The 23,407-nt window shown below is 40.7% G+C and overlaps 1 protein-coding gene and 2 long non-coding RNA genes across 8 annotated transcripts; 2 read left to right on the plus strand and 1 right to left on the minus strand.

Moving 5' to 3' along the window:
• The first annotated feature begins 360 nt into the window (after window positions 1-360).
• Window positions 361-3,401, plus strand: LOC123182750 (uncharacterized). Of its 6 annotated transcripts, XR_006492309.1 has the most exons (4): window positions 361-773; window positions 951-1,096; window positions 2,061-2,112; window positions 2,768-3,401. XR_006492309.1 is itself a non-coding variant. In XM_044595409.1 (3 exons), exons 1-3 carry the CDS (start codon window positions 534-536, stop codon window positions 1,231-1,233), a joined length of 429 nt encoding a protein of 142 aa, XP_044451344.1. In that variant the 5' UTR covers window positions 361-533; the 3' UTR covers window positions 1,234-3,401. The 6 variants fall into 6 exon arrangements, 3 of the variants coding, with proteins under 3 accessions (XP_044451344.1, XP_044451345.1, XP_044451343.1); XR_006492307.1 differs by having other exon boundaries at window positions 951-2,112; XR_006492308.1 differs by lacking the exon at window positions 2,061-2,112 and having other exon boundaries at window positions 951-1,331.
• Window positions 3,402-7,834: 4,433 nt separating this feature from the next.
• Window positions 7,835-12,114, minus strand: LOC123173895 (uncharacterized). The gene is made up of 2 exons (XR_006486614.1): window positions 11,704-12,114; window positions 7,835-8,483 (listed from the first exon to the last, which is right to left on the minus strand). It is a non-coding gene; the product is annotated as an uncharacterized lncRNA (long non-coding RNA).
• Window positions 12,115-12,707: 593 nt separating this feature from the next.
• On the plus strand, window positions 12,708-14,362 carry LOC123173906 (uncharacterized). Its single transcript, XR_006486625.1, has 3 exons — window positions 12,708-12,921; window positions 13,327-13,936; window positions 14,016-14,362. It is a non-coding gene; the product is annotated as an uncharacterized lncRNA (long non-coding RNA).
• Window positions 14,363-23,407: the final 9,045 nt, after the last annotated feature.

Consider the following 23,407-nt stretch of genomic DNA (forward strand, 5'->3'; position numbering starts at 1 on the left):
ATGAACTTGCCAGTTCTGATTCACATAATGAAGAAACAACAGTACAACAAAACATGTCAGTAGGCACGTTTTTTCTAAGACGCTTTTATATTCGTCTCTATACTGAAAGCATCTAGTACGTAGGCATGCTTTTTGAGACGATATAAGTACGGTCACAAATCTTAATTTTAGGGTATATATCATTTATTATTTTTTACATGTGTAAATAGGTACAGACGATTTTTGAGACGTTTTAGGATACATGAAAGAGTTTAACAAATAAATAATAAAACCAAAGTATTTTTTTGCAGAAAAAGGAAATTACAGGGCCCATCTATGCAGTAAAACGAGCCCACGTACCGAACTCAGCGCGCGCCCTCCTTCACCTTACCCGCCGCCACGTCCTGAGCCGCACATCTATGCCGCCGCCGCCGACGGCCTGGCTCCTCCTCCACCCATGCGCCCCCTCCCAATCTCCATAGCCTCCAACAACCAACTCCATCTCCTGCCTCCTGCAACTAGTCCTGCCAGTGCGCCGCGTCCGCCGCCAGTGAATGCCGTCCGCAAGGACTGCCCCTGGCCCCTTTGCTCCGGCGCTCCTCGGTCGTCCCCGGCCCTTTGCCTGGTCGCTAGGGACGTGCTGCTCCACGCCTGCTCCTGCCGGTGGCCGCCGCCTGCCGCGCCGGCTCTGGCGCTTTGCTCCTGCCAATCCCGGGCTGCTCGCCTGCTCGGCCGGACTCTGCCGCCCAGGACAGGACTTGCTGTCAACAAATAGCAAGCAGGCTGGGACAGGGGTATTTTCTGAGAAAGCTCTCTCTTCTGTTCTTCCTATCAGTGTATGATGAAAATGAAATTAAATTTGAACTGAAAAATTGTGTATCAGCGAATATGCAGGGGACTGTGTATATGTATAACATATTGTTGATTTGGAAGGGAATGCATTTTAATATCAATTTCATTTCATTTTGTAGAAAAAGAAGAGGAAGATATATTTCATTGCAAGTTTCAACACCCAGTGTTTCAGTTGGACTGAATCAACTCCACAAATTGGAACAACCATAGATTGGACCACCGCCTTTGGCTTCAAACAACCCGCCTTCAATCTCAACTCGAGAAAGTACCTCTTTTGTATCCCATACTCTTTTCTTGAAGTTTTTGGCATGTTTTTTATCTATTTTGTTGTATCATTAAGAATTGAGTTTAAATTCTAGAGAGACATACCATTTGTCCAGAAGTATCAAGCATTGGATGTAAAGTGGACAACCTATTCGGTACTGAAACAATATATGTAGCATGTATGAAGCTGAATCATGCTTATAACACTGAAGAGCACAGTAACTTCCATAATGCAAGTAAGTAGCTGCAATCTTCCATGATTTTTTATAAATAAATCAGCAACATGCCACTCACCTAAGTTGTCTTTTCAGCGTATCCTACCATGCGCCAATGAGGCAAGTGGTAGTGTATCCTAAAAAATCCCCTTTTCCTGAAGGTGTAAACACATGCAGCAACTGATCGTGTGCATTAGAATGCACTGTTTGATAATTACTCTCTTAGGCCCTGCTTGCTAACTTTGTAAAAATATGCGACCGGCTACCCTTCAACAATTGCAAGTCACTTGGGGACTGTTTGGTTTCCAGCCAAATGTTGCCAGACCTATGGTTAGGCACACATAATTTCTGAGGTGAGTGAGTGTTCGGTTGGCTGACACAGTTGTGGCTTGCGACTTTACTAGTCACATGATTAAGGAGTATATTTTGGCCACACTTTTGTGGCAAGCCACACTCTGTCCTGAGGGGTAACAATTACTACTTTTGGCTTAGTTGTGGCAAAGTAAGCTTTTAACCAAACTAGGGTGTTAAATTGGTCTTAAGTTTCAATCTAGTATTGTAGATCATCACATATGTTCTCTGTTTCTTGTTCAATGATGTCTTATCTGACTTGTTAATCAGTCCAACTTAATATCCCTTTTCCTGTTATCCTTAGAACAAATAGATATGACGTGTATGCAGTGCAGCCCACTAATTATTTAGATTGCATTGCAAACGCCCTTTTATACATGCTTTTCATTTTTCATTCAGGTGGCTGCACATATCCTCCAGGTTTCTGTAATTGGGAAGGAGTGTATTTCCAGTATGGTGATAACTGTATATATAATAATACTGACTGTGATCATTGGCCTTTTTACCTTCTGTTGTACCTTGATTTTTGTATATGGTGCTTACCTGAGATGCACAAGATCATCAATAACATGATGATATAAAGCAGGGAAATTAACACAGTTGTTTTTTAAAGCACCCTATTATATGGTTTTTATGCTCAGTTTGGATACTTAGATAGTCCAACAATCTTAGTAGTTTTGCAGAAGGAAAGAAGTCCCTACAGCAATTAGAAAGAGTAAATATTTCTAGATAATTGAAGGCCCTGCATATATAATATCAATCATGTGTCCTATTTTATATTTTTGTTTTTTCATGTGGTGTGTGTTTCCTTTCGATGTAGCCAGAGTTGGGATTAGGGGGAGAAAGATGGCAGCATATGTGCAATTGTATTGAACTGAGTGGCGTCTTTGCATACTAGTTAAACCTACAATGGCACATTTCTTTTGATGTTTTTCAATTCAAGGTTGATGAAATATTTTAGGATCCAATCATTGAATTAAAATATCTATGTATTCCATGCTTTTCTTGCAAAAAGATTTAAATCAGCTTTCATCTCTTAAATAACACATGTGAAGTTATACACTGACATATGTGTTTTTTTGTTTAATTACTTCGGCATATCAAAGGGCGATGGATCGAGGTTGGATGAGTCAACCAAGAGCTAGTGCTGCTTACAAAGATGGTGTCGAACAATTTCTGTCTTTTGCATTCCATGATGTTCCAGCTGGTGATAGAATTCTCTGTCCTTGTGTAAATTGCCGAAATAAAGCTATGCAGAGTTATGATGGAGTGAAAACTCACTTGAGATGTGATGGTATTCTTCAAGGTTACACTAAGTGGGTTTGCCATGGAGAGGATTACAGTGAACCATCATTTGCATTTGCTCATGTATCAGATAACAGTGGCAATTTTTCTATTCCTGGCATCCCAAGGAATGTTGTTGGAGAAGGCAACCATGGAAGGATGGATGACATGCTAGGACTCTTAAGTGCTGTCTTTGCTATGGCTAACAGTTGTGAATCTTTATCAAGCACATCTGATGGTGAATTAGATGCGTTGAATTTGAGAATATGGTACCTAATTCAGTTGAGGATGAGAATGCAGATGCTCAAACAAGGAAGAAACCTAATACGTATGCAAGCTTCTTGGAGGATGCAAACACAGAGTTATACCCTGGATGTAAAGCATTTTCTAAGTTGTCATTTCTCATCACCTTGTATCACATGAAATGCTTACATGGATGGTCACAAGAATCATTTACAACGCTACTTGGTGTTTTGTCTGATGCACTTCCACAGGCACAACTACCAAAGAAGTACTATGAGGTACAACAAATCATTCGTGGCTTAGGCCGTGACTACGAGAAAATTCATGCATGCCACAATGATTGCATGCTTTTCCGAGGTTTACGACAACCATATGATTATTATTGTGGGAAATTTTCAATGGTTTTGGCTGAACAGAATAAAAGATAAAATTGAAATACCAATTCACCGCCTATTGGCAAAAAAATTGAACCCAAATAAGTATCCATATGGATTATGAAATTTTGACACAAGGACAACCATGCTCCGCCTCCTGCTGCGGCGCCCGGTGACTGTCTCAGCGGTCGTAACGGAGCGGTCGAGCGCCCACGCGGCAGCAAGGTCCAGGTCGTTGGGGACCCATTCCGGTGGCACGTCGCTCTTGACGAACGCAAAGCGGGGAGCGGCATTGCGCCAGCCGTACCGCTCCTGTTGCCTCGCCGCGCGCTCCTCCTCAAATACGATGGCCCTCGAGCCCGACGCACCGCCATAACCACCTCCTCCGAGGTAGTGGAGGATGCACCACGCTCCTTCATGATCACGGGTGGAAGCTCCTCCTTTATCGGGCGGCGATTGCGGCGTGGCGGCGATGAGGGTCTGTCAATGCGGGCTCATCCTTCACGTGGCAGAGGCATTGGGGGGATGTTGACTCCCGTTTCATGCGGACGCACGCATCGGGGAAGGTGGCTCCTCCTTCACGTGGGGCCTCCACGAGAAGATGGGGCCGCTACTGCCAGACAAGGGACTTCCACCGCCTCTGCCTACTAACATGGAGAACGAGAACTTCACATCGCCGCTGGGCTCGGGGATGGTGACAGGGTGGAGGAGGGGACGGTGGTCGGGGAGGGGGAAGCGGCTCTATGTATCGCTTGCGCACGGCTTAAATGGCCACGACCAGGCCAGGCGAAGTGGCAGTCAGCCTACTACAATGCGGCGCAGCGGACGGAGTTGGTTTCTCAGTGCGCAACGTCCGCATTGAAGCGGCTACGCCCGAGTGGTCATGTCCGTCAGTGCCGCCCTCTCATTCGGTCAAATCACGGGCATCAATGCGAGCCGATGCATGCTCTGAGCCGACATGAATGCGGTGCAGCAAGCGGCGTCGGCGTTCAATGGAAAGTGCAGGAGAGGCAGGTGGGATTTTTGGGCCGGCCAGGGTAGTCAGAAGTGGACGTGGTAGCGGTCCGGACGCCGCAACCCCCCCCCCCCACTTTGTTTGCGGTTTTTGGGAAGAAGTGTGTCCGGACCGCCGAGCGGACCGATAGAACACAATGTTGGACGCCAAAAAATGTCCGCACCGCGCAGTCTAGACGTATGCGGACGGTTTGGGGGTTGGCATTGAAGATGCCCTTAGACGCAAAAATTCATTATACATTATAATACAATGGAATTCTACTTTTTCTAGGAGAAAACATTTCACAATGTATGCTAATAATAATAAAAATAGAGCACGTGACCTGGCCCATTTTTTGGTTGTTTGTGTACAACACAACTAAATAGGCTTTTTCTCCCTTATTTCATTTGGAGGAAATCATTTTCCCCTCAATTTTTTGGAGGAAATCATTTTGGCATTTGGGGCAACTATTTTCCATTTGCCGCCAGGAAATAGCGCGCCAGTGCTCTTATTATTGGAAAAAAAAAATGCCCGCCAATCACTCCGCCACGCCGCCCTCTCTCCACTTCTCCTCGCCCATGCCGCCATCTCTCCACTTCTCTTCTTCCACTTCCTAATCCATCCCAATCCATCTAATGGGATCCCTCCAATCCGTTCGCTGATGTGCATCGCCTCAATCACATGAACGGGGATCGATTGGCTTGGTGGGCGGACTGACGGGGACTCGGCGAGCGGGCGGTCGGGCGATTGGAGGCCGTGGAGGTCGGGATAGAGACCGGCTGGTGTAGGCGTTGGGGCCAACGGCGGCGATTGGGCGGGAAGGTCGCAAGAATCGTCTGCTGCAACGAGCAAGTTCGTCTCCAACCTACAGGTGGATTAAGCAGAGCAAGCACGAGTACAGCCATCCTGCCTAGGGTAGCTGCGCCCCAGGTTCGTATTGATCCTCATCATTGTGACGTGCTCTCTCAAGTCTTGGTGCAGAAAATACTGAGTTTCGTTGATCTTTAGATTGATTTCTTGTGGCTTAATCGGTGTGAAGGTTTGCTGTCCGGTTGTGCAACCTGCAGGAGCTCTGCTCCATGGTAGGAACAGAGTAACTGGTAACACCCATTAAGCCACATCACGCATAGGTACTAGTAGCACAAATATCCAAAAACCATGTTGGCAGAACCATTTGGGAAGAGTCCCATCCCAATTGTTTTTTTTTGTAAAATGTTTGGGTGAGCAGTTGTTTTTGTAGTTCTATAGTCTGTACTAGTGAAACCACTTAACTGTTGATTGTTCTTTCAGATTGTTCATGTGCTGCTTTGCATTAACTTAACTTTTAGGCAGAATTAGATCTCATTGCATGCTTGATATTGGTGAAGTATCTAGTGGAAATAGGTACTCAGTGAAAATCTGAAGATTCCTACGTGGACCCTCAGATCTGTAATGAACGCCACCGATTAAAGGTGGGATCCTTAACCATCCACTTAAGCGCAATTAGCAGATAACCCTCTATTCTCTAAGTGATTAGACAAAATCATCTTGGAATTCCCCAACTCCGACCTAAGTCTCCCCCGTCCCATGGCTAGCTGCCACAGGGAACCCCGAGACTTCCTGCAGCGACGAGGCCCGAGGCGAGGCGGCCAGAACCTCTGTTATCTGAAGAATTGTACCTCAATTATCTAGTTGTCTGAAGAAACGTTCAGCACAACCTCTGTTCTATGAAGAATTGTACAAATGCTGAAGCTTTTGCACTGAGATTTATTGTTCTGTTAGTGCTACAGCTATTCAACTCCCCTGTAGTTTTTGATGCTGATGAATATACTGGAAAACCTGAAGCATCTCGCTGCAGATTCTGTCATGACCTCAAGAGACATCAATGTACTGTGTAGCCGCTTTCCTAACTGCATCTTCCATCTCGCTGGTACAGGAAGTAACATAGTGCACTGATTTAGCTGTGCTAACTCGGTCATTAGGGCTTTTTAATGTTTTACTGAGGCTTGACCCTTTGTTTATTTCTAATCTTGCTTGTAAAGATTGTATACTGAGCTCATGTTTTGCAAACTGAAAATCTGAAGCATCTCGTTGTAGATTGTGTCATGAGCTCAAGAGACATCAAGGTGATGTGTAGCCATTTGCCTAACTGAATGTTCCAGCTCTCTGTAACAGTGTACGAGTTAGCTACGCTAGCTGTAGACTTAAGGCATTTTCTCTCTGTACATGCCATGCCGCACTGAACTTTTGGTTGAGGTCTGTAGTTTTTGTTAATTTGGCAGATTAACGATGGCGAGGATACCAAGACGACTTCGGGACTTGAACCTTACAATGCATGATGCAGAACATGTGCAGCTTGCTGAAGAAAATCTGCAAGGTCCTCCAGAGATTGATAATATAGTACCAGGAAGATCTCATGAATCCACTAGCCAAATCAAGATAATTTGTAAGTTTCCATGACTAATCTTCTTCGGAATGAGGTTTTTATTATACTGGTTTCTGACGTGTTGGGATATTCATGCTTGCAGGGCCAAATGGAGAGATGCGGCAGATTGTAGGGGAATTTCGGCTGAAGAATTTATCCCAGGTACATGGAGGAAAGATAATTGTGGAGACTAACGAAAAAGGTGTTCCGAATGAAAGGTCTGGTTCCATTCTTAGTAGCTATCTTAGCGACGTTGCAGAGAACTCCACATTTGCACCACTGAACATTCCAAGATGGGACAATGAATTATTTGTCCAAAGAAAGAACAACATGATCAAGGATGTAGAGGTACATCATCACATATATCTTTTTTTGATGTATCATCACATACATCTTTTTTTGATGTATCATCACATACATTTTTATTGTCATTTCACATGAAACAATTAAATTTACTTTGTTGAAGGAGAAATTTGTCTATCCATCTGAGACAAAGCAGCTTACACGAGACTGGGTCCTAATGACTGTTTGCAAAAGAGGAGAGCCTACAAATCTCGCTTGAAGAAAAAATATTTCAAACGGAAAGAGAGATCTCTCCAGGAAATTATTAGTGATGTTCCAATAGGTGTTAATAAGCATCAATGGGAGTCTCTAGTTGGAATGTGGTGCCAGGATTCACACATGGTTATTATCTCATCCTCTCATGCTCAAACTGAACTCCAAAATTAGTTTGCTAACATTGCGTGTCTGCATCTAATTTGTTTGCAGAAGTTATGCGAGAAAAACACAGAGTGTGCGAAGCAACAGAAGAATCCACACACAACCGGGAGAAAAAGCCATGCCAGGCTACAAAAAGAGATGGTGACAATGATACTTTTCATAGTCTTTATTACATGACAAATCAATTATCTTCAAAAATAACTATTAGTGGACCTAACATACTTTGTTGGCTAGGAAATCAAAAGGAAAGCACCGATCCACAAGATTGACCTATGGGATGAAGCTCATAAGAAAAAAGATGGCAATTACACAAGCGACAATGTGAGGACAATAATGGTACATTCTACTTATTTTGTCTACAGTCCAACATACAATCTATTCCATAGTATAGTAATGAATTAATAATTATTCCTATTCAATAGGATGCAGCTAATGAGGAGTTAAAAAAAGGAAAATCGATCATAATGGTAGCCTTTCCATTGACGATTATACTGAAGCCTTTAAAGGTGCACTTGATAAAAGGGCAAAACTTCGAGGTTACTATGATGAAAAGTATTGGAGCGGAGTAAATGTTTCTCGGGGAATAACTTTTGTTGGGAAATCTGACCAAGAAAATCTTCAGTTTGAAGTACGCATGGTGAAAGATAATGTAGAAGATGTCAAAGATGATGTAGAGGACGTCAAAGGTGATGTAAAGGAAGTCAAAGGTGATGTAGGGGATGTCAGAGGTCAGATGGCTATGATTGCTGCATTCCTTGCCAAAAAGTTTCCTGGAGAGATTTGCAGAAATGAAGTGGATTCTCCTACAGAAAATTATCAAGTTAGCATATCAAAAGCAGTTATATTTGTGCAAAGATGAAATTAATGAACACTGATATGCTATTACAATAATTTTATTGCAGGTCACTCCACATGACAGAGATAACAATCTCCAATCTGAATCTTATAATGTTCTTGAACAATCAAATAATGATGTGCAGGAGCCACAAACTACCATGCAGGTAATGTAATGGGCTTTTTATGTACTATTTAATGCAGATCCATTCTAATGTCTTAGAACTATTGCTTTAATAGGAGTTGCAGCAAACGAAATCAAAAGAGGGTTGTGGCAATGCGCATTTACCACATGAACATGTGATCACTAAGGTGTGTTAACTAACTTGTACTCAATTATCAATTATCTCCTGCCAGTAATTTTGGGATTGGTTGAACCCTTTTAGTAGTTAAATATTGGAAAGCTATCTTATCATCAAGTTAAAACTTTGTGAAATATTAACCTTTTGGTTTGCAACTGTAACCTGTTTGGGTTCGTATATACCTTCCTAGTAATCTTAACCTACGTGCAAGGACTTATCTAGATTTTTATCAATGATGACGATGACATCTTTTCCTATTAAATTGCAGAATGTCCATGCTGAAAATAATCTTGCAGTGCAGCAAGGTGGCCCTGAACCAAGTTTACGACTTCACCAAGTCACTAACCAGGTAAACATATGCTACATATCTAAATGACAATGATTGTACAAGAGGTTGTCTAATTTTGTATGTAAGTGCAAGGTAAATGACATTATTATGAAACACCAATCCCATTTTGACAAGGTCGTTTCAAAAAATGTCGTGACACCGCTAGCAGATCATAAGTCGGATTCAACCAAGTATTAAAAAATTGTATTGCATACAACAGCAACATGATTTGGCCCGATGGGACCAAAAGTTAGTCACACACATATCATTGCTGCTCCAAGAGATCTCGTATTCAAAGAAACTAATTAATCAATTTTGAATTGATACATGAGTACTAATAAAACACCAAACTTGCATACATGGTCTTTTTGGTGGAAACCTTGCATAGATGTTGAGGAACACCCTGGCCCTTGAATATTAGGTCAATCCTGTTTTTAGTGTATAAATTTACATGACTTGAACTTCATTTGTTTGCTTGCTGCATTCTTGCAAAGTTTTCACAATAAATAATTTTGTAATAAGACTTTAATCTAATTTGAAAGCAAAGTGCGCAACCGAAAGTGCGTGTGGAATAAGGCTCCTTACTAACTTCATGTAATGGAACTCTTCAAAGCTATCATTCTTGATTATAGTTGGCCACGTGTCTCCCTTCACGCGTATTCCTATTTAATTGCAGAATGATCATGCTCAAAATAGCAATGCAACCAAGCCACATGGTCATCACCAAGTCACAAAGCAGGTACATATAGGCTAGATATCCAGATGACAATGATTATATAATGGATAGTTGGTCTAATTATTTGTGAAATTGTTCTTATTTGTGTAAAATGAAATCTTCTCAGGTTCATCAATAACAAATGTTCCATTTCTTGAAAAATAGGATAAAGTTGAAGTCGTGTTGTATTCGATGAACTTGAGAAACAAAGACAAACTTGTGGCCAAAGGAACTTTAGAGAGTAAAGAGAAAACATATGTGGTTGGAGGAAACATGCTTGGAGTGCAATACGTTGCAGTTCGTGTTCGCGGCTGTACATATCTAGGAGATGAGAAACTAGTTAGACCATATGAAAAATTCCAAACAGTAAGGGATGCTATGGGTTCTGTTATTGCTTGGCCTCGCTCACATGTAAGTATGTTCCCATTCAAGCAATGTGTATGCTCCAATCTGCACATGTGTGATATGTTATTTATCAGGAATCTTCCTTTTTTTAGGTAAAAATAGTTAAGCCAACCCCTCCAGCACAACCACAGAGCATTGGTATGATACATTTCTTACAATTTCATCAAAGAATCTCTTATCTTGCACTTCTCTATAAACATGTGTTCATGTAAATGTTGTTCTTTCTCCCTTTCAGGGCGGTGAGGATTTGAAGAGTGAGTGCATTGAAGGAGCTACGAGTGGCTGGGGAGCACTTGAAAAGGGAGTGCACTAGAGGAGTCGGGAGTAGTTGATGAATCTATCTTTGAATGAACAAATATTCTAGATTATGTATAGAATTTAGCTTCATAGACAAAAATAGTTCCAGTCTATAGGACCTTTTCTTATTTATTTGCATCATTGCATGTTTCATATGAATGTTACATATTATTCAGCTGTGAACTCCAAGTACTTTCAGTGGAGACATTGTTCCTGCTAATTAATGCATTGGATGTTGTTACTGAGGTTGTCTTCGTATCACAATATTATTTGACCAATCTGCATGTGCAACCATGACATTAAGAATAATTGTATTTGAAACGATGAAACAAATTCGAAATTAATCAAATAATATTTTTTTGCGGGTAATCAAATAATATTTGAAGTAAAATATTCCATTTGTATAAATATTCTTATGTATACTTAGAGACGACTATAAGAGGCGAATGAAACGTGTCTATGAGTAGAGACGTAATATGAGCATGCCTAACATAACGTCTCTACATGTACACACAATTTTTGAGCATGCCTAACACAACGTCTCTAAATGTAGACACGATTTTGAACGTCCCTAGAAAGCGTCTCATGCCATGTAAGACACGCTTGGCTAGCGTGTCTATCTGTTTGAGACGGTCCGTAGGGAGGCGCTCCAAGGACGCTTTGCTTAAACGGCTCTATAGTTGGCTAGAGATGAAATAAGGCGTCACTAGGTATGAAATTGGATGTCTCTACTGACTGTTTTTGTTGTAGAGTTTCACATACATAGACATGCGTTCCAATTTCTGAAGAAGAAAAAAAGCATTTCAACACAAAAAATACTTTCCAATTACAATTTCATTTCACATCACGGGTATTAGTTTCACAAATCTGTCTTCACAACAGATATAGCAATTCCACATATCTACATATCTATTTCAATTTCGGAACAACAATATCACATATATCACACAATCTGCTCGAGATCTTCACATCGAGTTAAATTTGACAACTTCACTTCCATCAAGTGTAATAGTTCCATATATCACACAAGTAGGGGGAGCTGTCCATATGGTGAAGAAGCAAGGGGAGCTCAAATCATGTACCATAAAAGAACAATCACGAAGTAAACACAGAGATAGAGATGTTAGGGGAGTTGTGCTTACCTGGGGTGGGGCTGGATGCATCTTGTCGTGGGCTTCATGAATCACCAGATCCGGTGCCAGCCATGCTTGGAGTCGTCGGATCCGGCAACGACCCTCCTCGTTGACCCGTCGTGGTTGGTGCCCGTTGTGGTCGAACAACGCCGGAGCAGGTCTCCCCAACGCCCACGACAGTGGATCCTTCTTCCGCCGGCGTGATCTGGCGTCTCTCCTCGCCGGCCTCGTGGCATAGCCTCACCACCGCCGGTCTTGTGTATGTCCAGCCGTGCTAGGTGCCGCGGAAGCCGTATCCGGTGCCGGACGTTGGTGGAGAAGCCAGACTTGTGGTGGCAATAGCTAGGAGCAACCGGCAACGACGACCAGCGACCAGTAGGAACAAACGAGAGAAGGGGGGAGAAGGTTTGGTGGTGGGAAAGCGAGTGGCGTGGGGTTGATATTATCTCGAGCGGGGTCCACCCCTTATTCCTCTTGTATAGATCTCGTATCCAGGAATTGTTGGCGGAAACAAGAACCCTGTGGGGTCCAAAGGCACAAATCTACAAGAAGCGACGGATGGTGGATTTTTCACCGCTAGATACCAACACTGGTAAATTTACTTATTTGCTATGTATCGCCCGCTGCGATTCCAAGCATAGGGTCGCCTATAGGGAGCTGTTACCGGGCCATCCCAGTATCAACGTGGCAGAGTCATGCTGACACCATTCATGTATCCATTTTTTGTTTTCTCTTCACATTTTCTTGTTTTAGTCTTTTTTACCACTGTTTATATTTTTTTTATATGTCACCCAGGGTTGCGCTACTTCACCCCAGCCAACTCATGCATCGGGTCGAACCTGCCTCCATCCCCCGTAAGCTTGTGAGGTAATAATTTTACATTCCTCATAATTGGTCGTGTGCTTGTATATTGTGTGGTAAGTTTTGGTTGTAAACTTATGGTGTGCCAGCGAGGTAAGATTACGGTGACTGTCTCACGATTGTGCAAAACTTATTAGGGTGCCAGCGACGAACCATAACTGCCCCTGGATTTACGTTTACCGTGAGGAGGATGAGGCAATGGCGACGGTGGCCGAGGCGCCGGCAAACCGTCGACTTCCGCAACCAGGACAGGGGCGATCTACCGGACAGTCGTTCGCTCCTCCTCCAAGCGACCGCGATCCTGCCGTCGGCCATCCTGCAAGCGGCGTTGGCCTGGAGGTCGTCTTCATCAGCCACACCATCCAGGTCCACTCCCGCCTCCTCTGTGATCTGTCCCCTCTCGCTCCTTTATCCCAATCGGTTGGATGCACACGATTGATTGGTTTGTCCCAGCAATGCTACGATCTATGCTGTTCTTGGCTGGTTAAAGTTTGCAAGTGATGGGGCTAATTGGCTAGTTCAATTAAAATCGCTAGTATTGAAACCACTACAGTAGTCAAGTTAACTAGTTAAACTTCATGGCTGGTCCCAATCGGCTAGTGGCCAATAGGACTAATTAAGTAGTTCAAGTTCAGGTCAGAAGATAACTTAACCACTACTAAATACATTACAATAGGGCTAAAGTTCAGTTCGTGCTTTCTACAAATCCTGAGCTCCATTGTGCTGCAGCAGTAGCATTTTGCTAACCTTTGCCTAAATTATCAAGAACAGGACTGGAGACACTGTTGTGAAGATGTCAGCACCACCTGTCCCCATCAAATCCGTACAAGCTCGCCCCATCTCCTCTCAGATCTCGTCAGCCTCTCCATTCTCGGTGCCTGATCAAGCACCAATGTGATGTTGTTCATTCCTTGTTGGATACTCATAGATATGCGTTGAGCTGAGCTCAATTAATGTAAAGCCCACCCTTTCTAACCGAGCTTTGTTGTAGCCATCTTCTTATGATCATACAAAATAGTTAAGCAGCATGTCGTTTCTTTTGTATCTTCATGCGCAGATTTTTAACAGGCGGAGTATTGTTGCTTCGAGTGTGTCTCCGGTTCAATGTCACATGACACCATCGCTCCGCCAGGCCGGTATGAGGGAGCGCCATGGGAGAACCTAGCCCGTAGCCTAACCATGGCGGCGGCCGGCAGGGGAGCTTGTCCCGGCGATCCAGCATCCCGGCGTGGAGGCGCCTCCGGCGAGCACCCTGACCCACGTGAGAAGACCGCAGTGGAAGCGTCTTGTCTGGTCGAGCAGCCATGGTTCTGATTGTTCATGTTGATTTTGAGTTGGGGTAGCAGGGGAATTCACACTGTAGTGGAGTGAAATTCAGAAGGTACTGAATCCTCTTTACATGGTTGGTCACACTATGTAACTCTGTTCTGAATTGACATATGATTTCAAATGCCCTGCAGGACATAGCAGAGGATGTCCTGGAAGAATACCAAAAAGGTTGCGGCCGAGAGACAAAGTTGGGAACATAGGATGTCTGGATGCTGATGCAGAGGCTTCTCATTCTGTTCATTTGTGTTGTGTCGTTCCTTGCCAGAATTCTATACATGTGTATGGTAGCTAATTCTGCTGGCTGAATTCTAACCATGTCTATCCGCACATGCTTTCTATGTCGGAAGTGGCATGTGAACTTCTGTGAGCATATTCCTTTTAATTGGTTGAGAAAATTGTACTTTGCGTTAAACTAGGTTTGTTTCTGAATTTGACTCTATTGATGAGCTCCATGATCTATCATAAAGTGTTGCCAGAAGATGCCTGTAATCTTGGTAGAAAGAATGGTATCCTGAAGATGCCTGTAATCTTGGGAAAGAATGGTATCCTGAAGATGCCTGTAATCTTGGTAGAAAGAATGGCATCCTGAATTTCTGATACCTGAAGTGCATCGGTGACATGAGAAGTTTTGTACTCCCTTCCAATCCATATTAATTGGCAGTACATTTTTATGCCATTCACTGCTCATATGTTTTCTTTTTAGATGTAAATGTCTTCGGTACTGATGTGACTTGAACTTGGATAGCTAGCAAAACATTATGAGTACAGGTAACTTGGAATGTTGCTGAACTTAAATGACAGAGTTTGATTAGTTACTGTTTCTGAAATATATGTTATACATTGTATATGGAGCATGAATATTCTGTTTCCAAGTAAGCCAAGGTGTTGATACACATGTCATGGAGGGCTGGGGCTGCATATTTGTTAGTGAAGAAACAATTGCAATATTGTTCTGTATGTGATGGGAAAAACTGCAATAATTATCTGTACTATATGTGGGGATGGAATTTTTTTTGCATGTTTATTTTCCTGCTTGAATGCGACCACGGAGGTGCGTCCATGGCGGACTGGGAATGACCTGGCGACAGCCTGGTGTGCTACTCCTCGCCGACCCTCTCGTCACGGCAATTAGTGTCCCTTGTCGCTTGTCAGTCAGTACTGCTAAGTGCAAATAACAGGACATAGGAGTGTTCTCTGGAGGCAGACAATGCATGTGTTGTGTTTGCTGATCTTTCTTTAGTTTGCTGACATTTCTCTTAGCAGCTGAGGTGTAACCAAGGTGTAGGGTAAGGTGAGGATGTATACTCTACTACTCTGTAATTGTTCAAAATTATCTCAATGGAATGTTTGACAATGTGATTCAGCTTGAAGTTCGGTAATTGAACTAGTCTCTTTCCTTTATTTTGACAGTAGGGTCATTTTTGAGAGGGGATTAATGAGTTGGGACTTGAAATCAGTACGCATGCTACAGCCAAGTAATTCTCCATGCCAACTGAAAATTTTGAATTGAAATTGAACATGGTACAACCGAGAAATACATCAATAACAGACATAGCTAATTCAAGAAATGTATTCACTAGAGACAAGTATAATAAAAAAAAATATAGCATAGATGTGTAAATTCAGGTATCATTTGTCATTTGAAAACACGAGAAATACAATGTTACTGAAATAACAGAGCCATAACAAATCTGACATGAACAAATGAATAAATTCAGTGGTATTTAAGCAGCAGCCATAACAAGAAATTTTCTTATTATACTTGATCTTCTTGTAGTAGCAGCGGCAATGGCTTCTTTGTCTTTTTCTGAGCTGTAGTACATGCTCTTCCACTAGCACCTACACGATTGATGTTTGTTAGAGAGGAAGAAGCTTGCGAGGACATGTCCCGGGCATTCAAGTTGATAGACGCAAGGCCATATTACACTAGCATTTTTAGCCTTAGCTAATGCCCTCCATCTCTTCTGAGTGCAATTCAAATGCTGCAAATTCAATCAATGAGCATAACAAGTTAGACAGCATATGATATTGAACAAATGCGAGTTCTAAATCCAATGAATAATAAATGTATTTAGGTCCTGTCCGACTGAATTTCGAAATCAAGGTGAGATGCCAAGAAATGTGTGAATGCATAAATGTGTTTTCAGGTAATTTTGCCATAGTTTTACACAAGAATCTAAATAACCTATGAGATGTGTGATTACAGTAACATTTCTCTAACTAACCTGTAACTTGCCGTTCTATCAGTACAAAACCAAAATATTATGCCATGGTACTGGTCAGATTTGATTTCCGCGGTCGCGGAAAAAACGAATTTCGGCTGAATTTCAGCCATCTCGGCCTTTGGCGAAATAAGTCCCTTTCGGGCAAATAATTTCGGCCCGTTCATTAAAAAAAAATCAAATTTTCTTCTTGCAATTTCGTCCGAGATTTTGCCATTTTTTAAAAATGTCCGAAATTCAACCATCTTGGCCTAGGGCAAAAAAAAACGGAAACTGAAAATCAAAACTCTGACTACTAGTAGTATAGTCAATTTGGCCAGAAACTTTCCCTACAAACCTTTAAAAAGGCAGGTTTTAAGAAAAACTCGCTCCTCGATAGAAAAACAGCGGGGTTTAGGTTCCTATTATCCATTCTGTGATTTGTTAAGTAAGCCTATATGACCTTAATATCCCTCACATACCCATCATTACCAGACCATCATGTGAGCATTCTTTGATTTATGTAGTAACAGTATGCACTGTGAAATTAGCATTGTACTTTCTATAACTGAACAAAGCGGTAAACCAAACATAGCAAAAAGTAAAAGAACTATGCAAATGGTCAAAATTAGCAAATTGTACATAAAAAGAAACCTTAAACTTATGATTTCCAATTCCAACAATAAAAATAAACCACTAATATTATGTGCTTAAAAAATTGACCTGATAATTTGCATCCGTGACAACATTTGTACAGAACGTCTTTTCTGCAAAGAACATAAGAAATAGAAATATACAAGCTAGATTGTAGTTGGAAATTTGTGCCAGTAATGAAGGGGATGCATGACAATAGTTTAGATTAGAATAAGCTAGTAGTAATCAGAAACCAACAATGAGAAGAAGTCACAAGTCAATAAGATTCAAACATGGGGGCAAAAAAAGTAAACCTTTTCAGTCTCCGAAATGTTTTTTTGGAAGGCAGACTCCTAACTGTAGAGCTTCATTTTGTGAGAAATTAAATCTTTAGGCAACATGTACATGGAATATGTGAGTATGTGACAGTACTGAATGATATTCCTTCAATCATGGTACGAGTAAAGGTAAACTATAAACGACATGATCTATCAAAAAAAAGATTTATGATTGAACACACAAACTGGGCAATAATATACGAGATCTCAAAATATATTACAGTCGGAGTATTAAGCCTGCCTAGATGCTGACCGTCGTGGTGGAAGGAGATGCAGACTGCTTCTATAAGAATGACAACGGCCAAAGTAACCTGATGCGAGCAACACCGGCAACGCTACACCACTGCTGCGCCTGCTGCGAGTCCACAACCACCCACCGTACAAACATTAGAGTGTTACTAAGAACAAGATTCCACTGTGTTACATGCACGAATGCAAATCCATAGAACCTTGGACTAAAATGAAGCTGCTTTGGAATATATAGCGTATTATTCTCAGTTAAACTATCTCATATTATAGTGAGTTAAAATTAGTCAATAGTTAAGCACTTCTTTCTTTTGACAGATTGCTGTTTTCCCATTGTTAGCTCGTAAATGATTTTCGTCAGTTAAAAATCTGTGGGCAAAAAAGAAGAGGCCAGATTTTCTGAACGTATTAACAAGCACCATTCAACTCAAACAAGAATCGGGAACAGTCCACTCATATTCGCAATGGTCCTATGGGCTGGTCCTCCTGTATATGTGACATTTTTTGGTCTAGGAGCAATCATCTCCTCTTAGTACAGATGATTTAAATGCTGGAGTACAGATGATAAAATGACCGGACTTGACAAATAAACCCGAGGCTGTATTTTCATATCATGTAAATCAAGTAGAGCAGAAAAGTTGGACAATTCGTAGCATGCATGCATGCATTAATTAGAGCAGCAAAGTTGGGCTGCATCACCTTTCCTTTTATGAAGTTATATATTATAAATATTTCAGTGTTACTGTACTTTTTACAATTTCGGCAATAATTCTAGTTTGATCGAACACATTCCAGCATATATAATAAAATCTAAATTGCCTGTTTGGGCAGGATGTTCGGCCTTTCGTGATCTCTCCAATCTGCAGCATCCACGAAAACCGAGCACCAAATTAGCAATTTGGGAAGAACAAAGACAAGTGCAAATGGAAGTCGATTATATATTTGAAACGGGAAGAATTTGGATTGGGGTTGCCCACCTCCTCTCCCCCTGAAGCCCACATAGATGATAGGAAAGACTAATGCATTGTAAACAGAAATCAATCGCATTACTGAAGCCCACACACAGTGTTTTTTATCTCTGCAGATAGGAAATGTTAGCAGCACCTCCAGAATCATTATTAAGTAGTAGTAATTAACATATTAACATTACAATCATGTTTGGAACAGCTACTAGCTGCAGCAAGTATGACCCTGAGTGACAGAACAAAAACTTATCCCAATAATAGATGTGTATTTGCATATGGTGCAGCTGATGAAGCAAAATTACAACCAATTGTTAAACTTGAAATAACTATCTGGAAACTCTGAAAATTAGAAGTCCGGCAAATAGGATTTTTGGTTTCTGAAAGAAATCGTGATGTATGCACGACAAGAAGGAAAAGAATTTCAACAATTCAGTCCATGAAGGATCAGAAATTATTCCATGGTTTGACGATGTGAAACAGCACACTAGTCGACCAAAAATTCTACAACCTGGAGGCAAAGATTCTATTTTGCTACATGTACGTCTACTACGAACCAGATTGGGGATTGATGCAAATGAAAATTATTGGACCAGGCAAGGATGGGTACATACCAATAGAACGCACGTGATGATGTGTGGTAGAAGAATGATTAGAGGTAGAGCTCCAGGACGCTGGTTGTGGTGGCCTCCTGGCGGTCATGTCATTAGCCACTAGGGCCTCTTCAACTTCACCATCGGGAGAACCCAGATCCACCGACTTATAGTCAGATCGGGACCTCGAGGGGCGCCGGAGCGAGCAGATCGGGAGCGCCCAGATGAACCAAATCGCTGAGCACCATGCCGCCGTTCGCAGTCGATACTGTTCGCTGCTTCTAACCGTCCGCAGCGAACTAGGAAAAGACGTGGAGGTGAGGAGGCTCGAGTCAAACTCAAAAACGTAAAAATACCTCGATCCCTTTGTAATCTTACGGCGAGGGGCGGTGGGCCTCTTTCTCGATCCCTTTGTAATCTTATTACGTGGGTGAAACGGTGGCTTGGTTGGACGTTGGACGCAAGATGTATCTCGGTCGAATCGACCAGGGTGAGGAATAAGCTATTCTTCACCCTGGGTGCCTAATAGACTTTATATATATATATATATATATATATATATATATATATATATATATATATATATATATATATATATATATAGATAGAAAACAATTTAAATAATTTTTTAAATCTATCATGCATTTGGAAAATGTTAACTTGTACAGGAAAATGTTTCTGCCGTATATGAAAAATGTACAATGTAAAGACAAAATGGAAAATTTTAATCATGTATTCCCTTCATTTCTAAATATAAGTCTTTTAGAAATTTCAATAGAGACTACATACATATGTATATAGACGTATTTTAGAGTGTAGATTTACTTATTTTACTCCGTATGTGGTCAGCAGTGGCGGCGCCAGGCTGGGGCAAGGACCCAGGCTGTCCCAGGCAGTCTTCAAGCACTGTAGACTGTATACACACTGTAGCTGCACTGTTTGCTACAGTTAACGAAGGAAAATGGTCTCACGCCCCAGGCAGCCGCCCGGGCTGCCTGGGGCCTGTCTCCGCCGCTGGTAGTCAGCATTGGAATCTCTACAAAGGCTTATATTTAGGGACTGAGGGAGTATGAGAAAAATGTTAGTCATGTGTACATAAAATGTTTGCCACGTTTAAAAAATGTCACAAATTTAAAACAATGTATGTGACATTTTGAAAAAATTATACAATGTAAAAAATGTATCGTATATTCCAAAAATTATATATTATATTTAAATAAAATCACACAAAAATGTGTTCGCGACCTTTTTGAAAAATTTGTATACAATGTAAAAAAAGTTTCTGTGATGTAAAAAAATCATACCACTAAAACAATGGAAGTGACATTTAAAGAAATATTCTTGCTTTTCAAAAAATTGTTGGTGACACTTTAAAATTCTTTATACGATTTAAAAATATGTTTGCATTGATTTTTTTTTATTTCCATCATAATTATGTACGAAACATTTGTGTTTGTTTTTCTCCACAGCTTACACACACACACACAAACACACGCGCGCGCACACACACAGAGAGAGAGAGAGAGATGGATGAGAACAGAACTCTTGGCATACATAACATTGACCAGATATTTACGTCAGAAATTATAGATACGAGTCACATGGTGAATCATTGCGAAATAACATAATTCAGGAAAAATACCGCACACGGTTTCTATCAGAAAGTTGATACCGAGATTAAAAGAAAATGCTAGATAAGTGAAAAAAAGGTATTCAGCCAATTCTTCGTAAGAAATCTTGATTCTTTGAATATATGGTACCACTATATTTTCCATGGCATACAAATGATACCAGCAATTATGCTTTTTTTATGTGTACAAGTATGTTGGAATCCTAACACTTCATATAGCTAATAATAATTCTACGCAGGCATATGTGAAGAAGACACCAAATTGGCATATGTATTGCAATGAATGGCAACATTATCAAAACATAGCACATGCAAAATTTAAGAATAATATATTTATTTTAACACGAAGAACTTGCCCAAACTGAACATTAACATTTAATCTTCAACCTCAAACCTGCATTACAAAAAAGTGGAGAGGAAAAATTGAACCATGCACACATTTTCTATATGATAAAATGACAATAACTTGGAATAATATAGGGTCATATATTGCAGTTTAAAAATGAGTAACAAACTAGGGTAAAAGCATGCACACAATAGAGATGGGGAGGCATAAATCCGAAAACGACAACGTCGCATCAATGGTGGCACAATCTTAAGGTAAAAGCATGGGGGAGAGAAGGAATGGTGAAGGCATACCTAAAAAGAACGTCATTATGGTTCAATTTAGGGTAAAAACATGGGGTGGGGGATGGGTGTAGGATTAAAAGATAGCGGCGGCGGTGGTTCAAGCTTAGGGTAAAAGCACGTATGTGAAGGAGAGGGGAGGGGAAAGAGAAAGGGAAAGAAAACAACGACGGCGGGAAGGGGGCTCAAACTTACGGTAAAAAGCATGGGGTGGGGAAATATGGAAAAGAGGTGGAAAACCTTAGACAAAAGCACATCTGGATATTCCTTCTGAAATTTTACATGCACACATGGAAAACATTTAAGGGTATTTTGAAACCTATATAGATTGCCATTTTTTGAAAAGTTTGGACCATTTGGAGCATAGGTTCCAAAAGTCTCCCCTCTGTGTAAACTCGTGGAAAGTATTTAAGGATATAAGTTCCCATTGCTTAAAATCTTTTGACCATTTGGAGCATAGGAGTCAAAAGTCTCCACTCGATGTACCGAATGACTATGTTAGCGTGAAACATAATTAATCCAAAACAATAAACATACATGAAGGCTATTTTTAGTCCTAGCACAAATATGCGTAGGAGGGTTTCCGCAGCCTATTAACACCATAAATCATATTTTGCATACATTGAAATAAATTATCTAAATAGAAATATTCCGATCAAGCCTAACTTAAATTATAAGAAAAGAGTATGTTCTTTTATGAAGCATTTATAGTAGGGATAATTAGATTTATGCCCCTAGTTGTGTCCCACTCGGCTGTTTTACCCCTAATTTCCACAAGTCACCGCTTCTGTCCAAGTCAGTTCGCTCCTCTTATGCTTTTGCCCTTTGACGTTTGACCGTCAGTTTGAAAACTTCATAACTAATTCATACTAAATCAGAAAAATGCAAATAAGATACCAAATGTTCGGAAAAACATCACCTATATGTCAGTGTCATTTGCATTCATGAAAAATGTGTTTGAAAGTGCCCATCCGAGTTTTAGCTCTTATGCTACCACCATGAATAGTAAAATCTAAAAAAATAAAAAAAAATAAAAAATTATTGGTGGCAAAGAATGACAAATGTTTTTAGTGCCTGCCAAGTTTCATCAGGGAATGACATTCATGGGTGCCCCAGCAAAAAAAACAATCAGCACTCCAAAATAGATTAATTTTTTGCCACGACTTCCACGAATGATGTTCCCTCATGAAACTTGGCAAGCACTTAGAACATTTGTCGTTCTTTGCCACCATATTTTTTTTGAATTTTTTTAGATTTTACTGTTCATGGTGGTATCAAAAGAGCTAAGACTCGGATGTGCACTTTCCAACACTTTCTTCATGAATGCAAATGATACTGACATATAAGTGATGTTTTTCTGAACATTTTGGTATCTTATTTGCATTTTTCTGATTTACTATGAATTATTTATGAAGTTTTCAAACTAACGGTCAAACGGTCAAAGGGCAAAAGCATAAGAGGAGCAAAGTGACTTGGACAGAACCGGTGACTTTTGGAAATTAGGGGTAAAACAGACGAGTGGGACACAACTAGGGGCATAAATCTAATTATCCCTTTATAGTAAAGTTAGTTCAAAGTGGGTGGTATGTTCTTTGAAGCAAGGTTACATATTTTGAACGAATATTGCCAGTCAGATGTGATCTCCTAAAGGATAAAGTCTATCACTGATATAACCCTAACAATTCTACAAAATGATAAACTACATCGTCCATGTAAATCTAACTTTAAGATTATGATATGATCTAAATAATCTAGAAGAAGTGGACTGACATGATGTATGCAAGGAAGAAAGATACCAAAAAATGGCTTCCTACACCAAACCAAAAGGCACACCACACTGTAAGTCAAATCATTAAAGATGACTCAATGTTACAAAGAATATTTGAATGATCAGAACAGTCACATGTAATTTCTAAGAATTGAGTACGTGCGTCCGTTGGACATTGTGATTAGACATCCATTCATGTGGAAATCAATCAAATAATGTGAAATGAAGATTTATTCTATGGTAATAAATCAAACAAGAATGGTGATGTGCAAGTGCAGGCTTAGCACAAGAATCACTCTAAAAACCGTAGGTAGCAATCAACCTAATTTTTTTTAAAAGCAGCAAAACTATATATACAATTTAGGAAATGTTTGTTTTTTATATAGAGACATAAAGATTCATAACAGAAAATAGTCAATATAGTTGCTCTGCTTTTGTTTGTGTAAGCACCCGGGATTTAGAGTCATCGGAAGTGTTCTTGATAAGAACATCACCAATGAAACCAAGGAAATTAATATAAACTAA

This window comes from Triticum aestivum, chromosome 1D, assembly GCF_018294505.1.
Source record: "Triticum aestivum cultivar Chinese Spring chromosome 1D, IWGSC CS RefSeq v2.1, whole genome shotgun sequence".
Classification (NCBI taxonomy): domain Eukaryota; kingdom Viridiplantae; phylum Streptophyta; class Magnoliopsida; order Poales; family Poaceae; genus Triticum; species Triticum aestivum.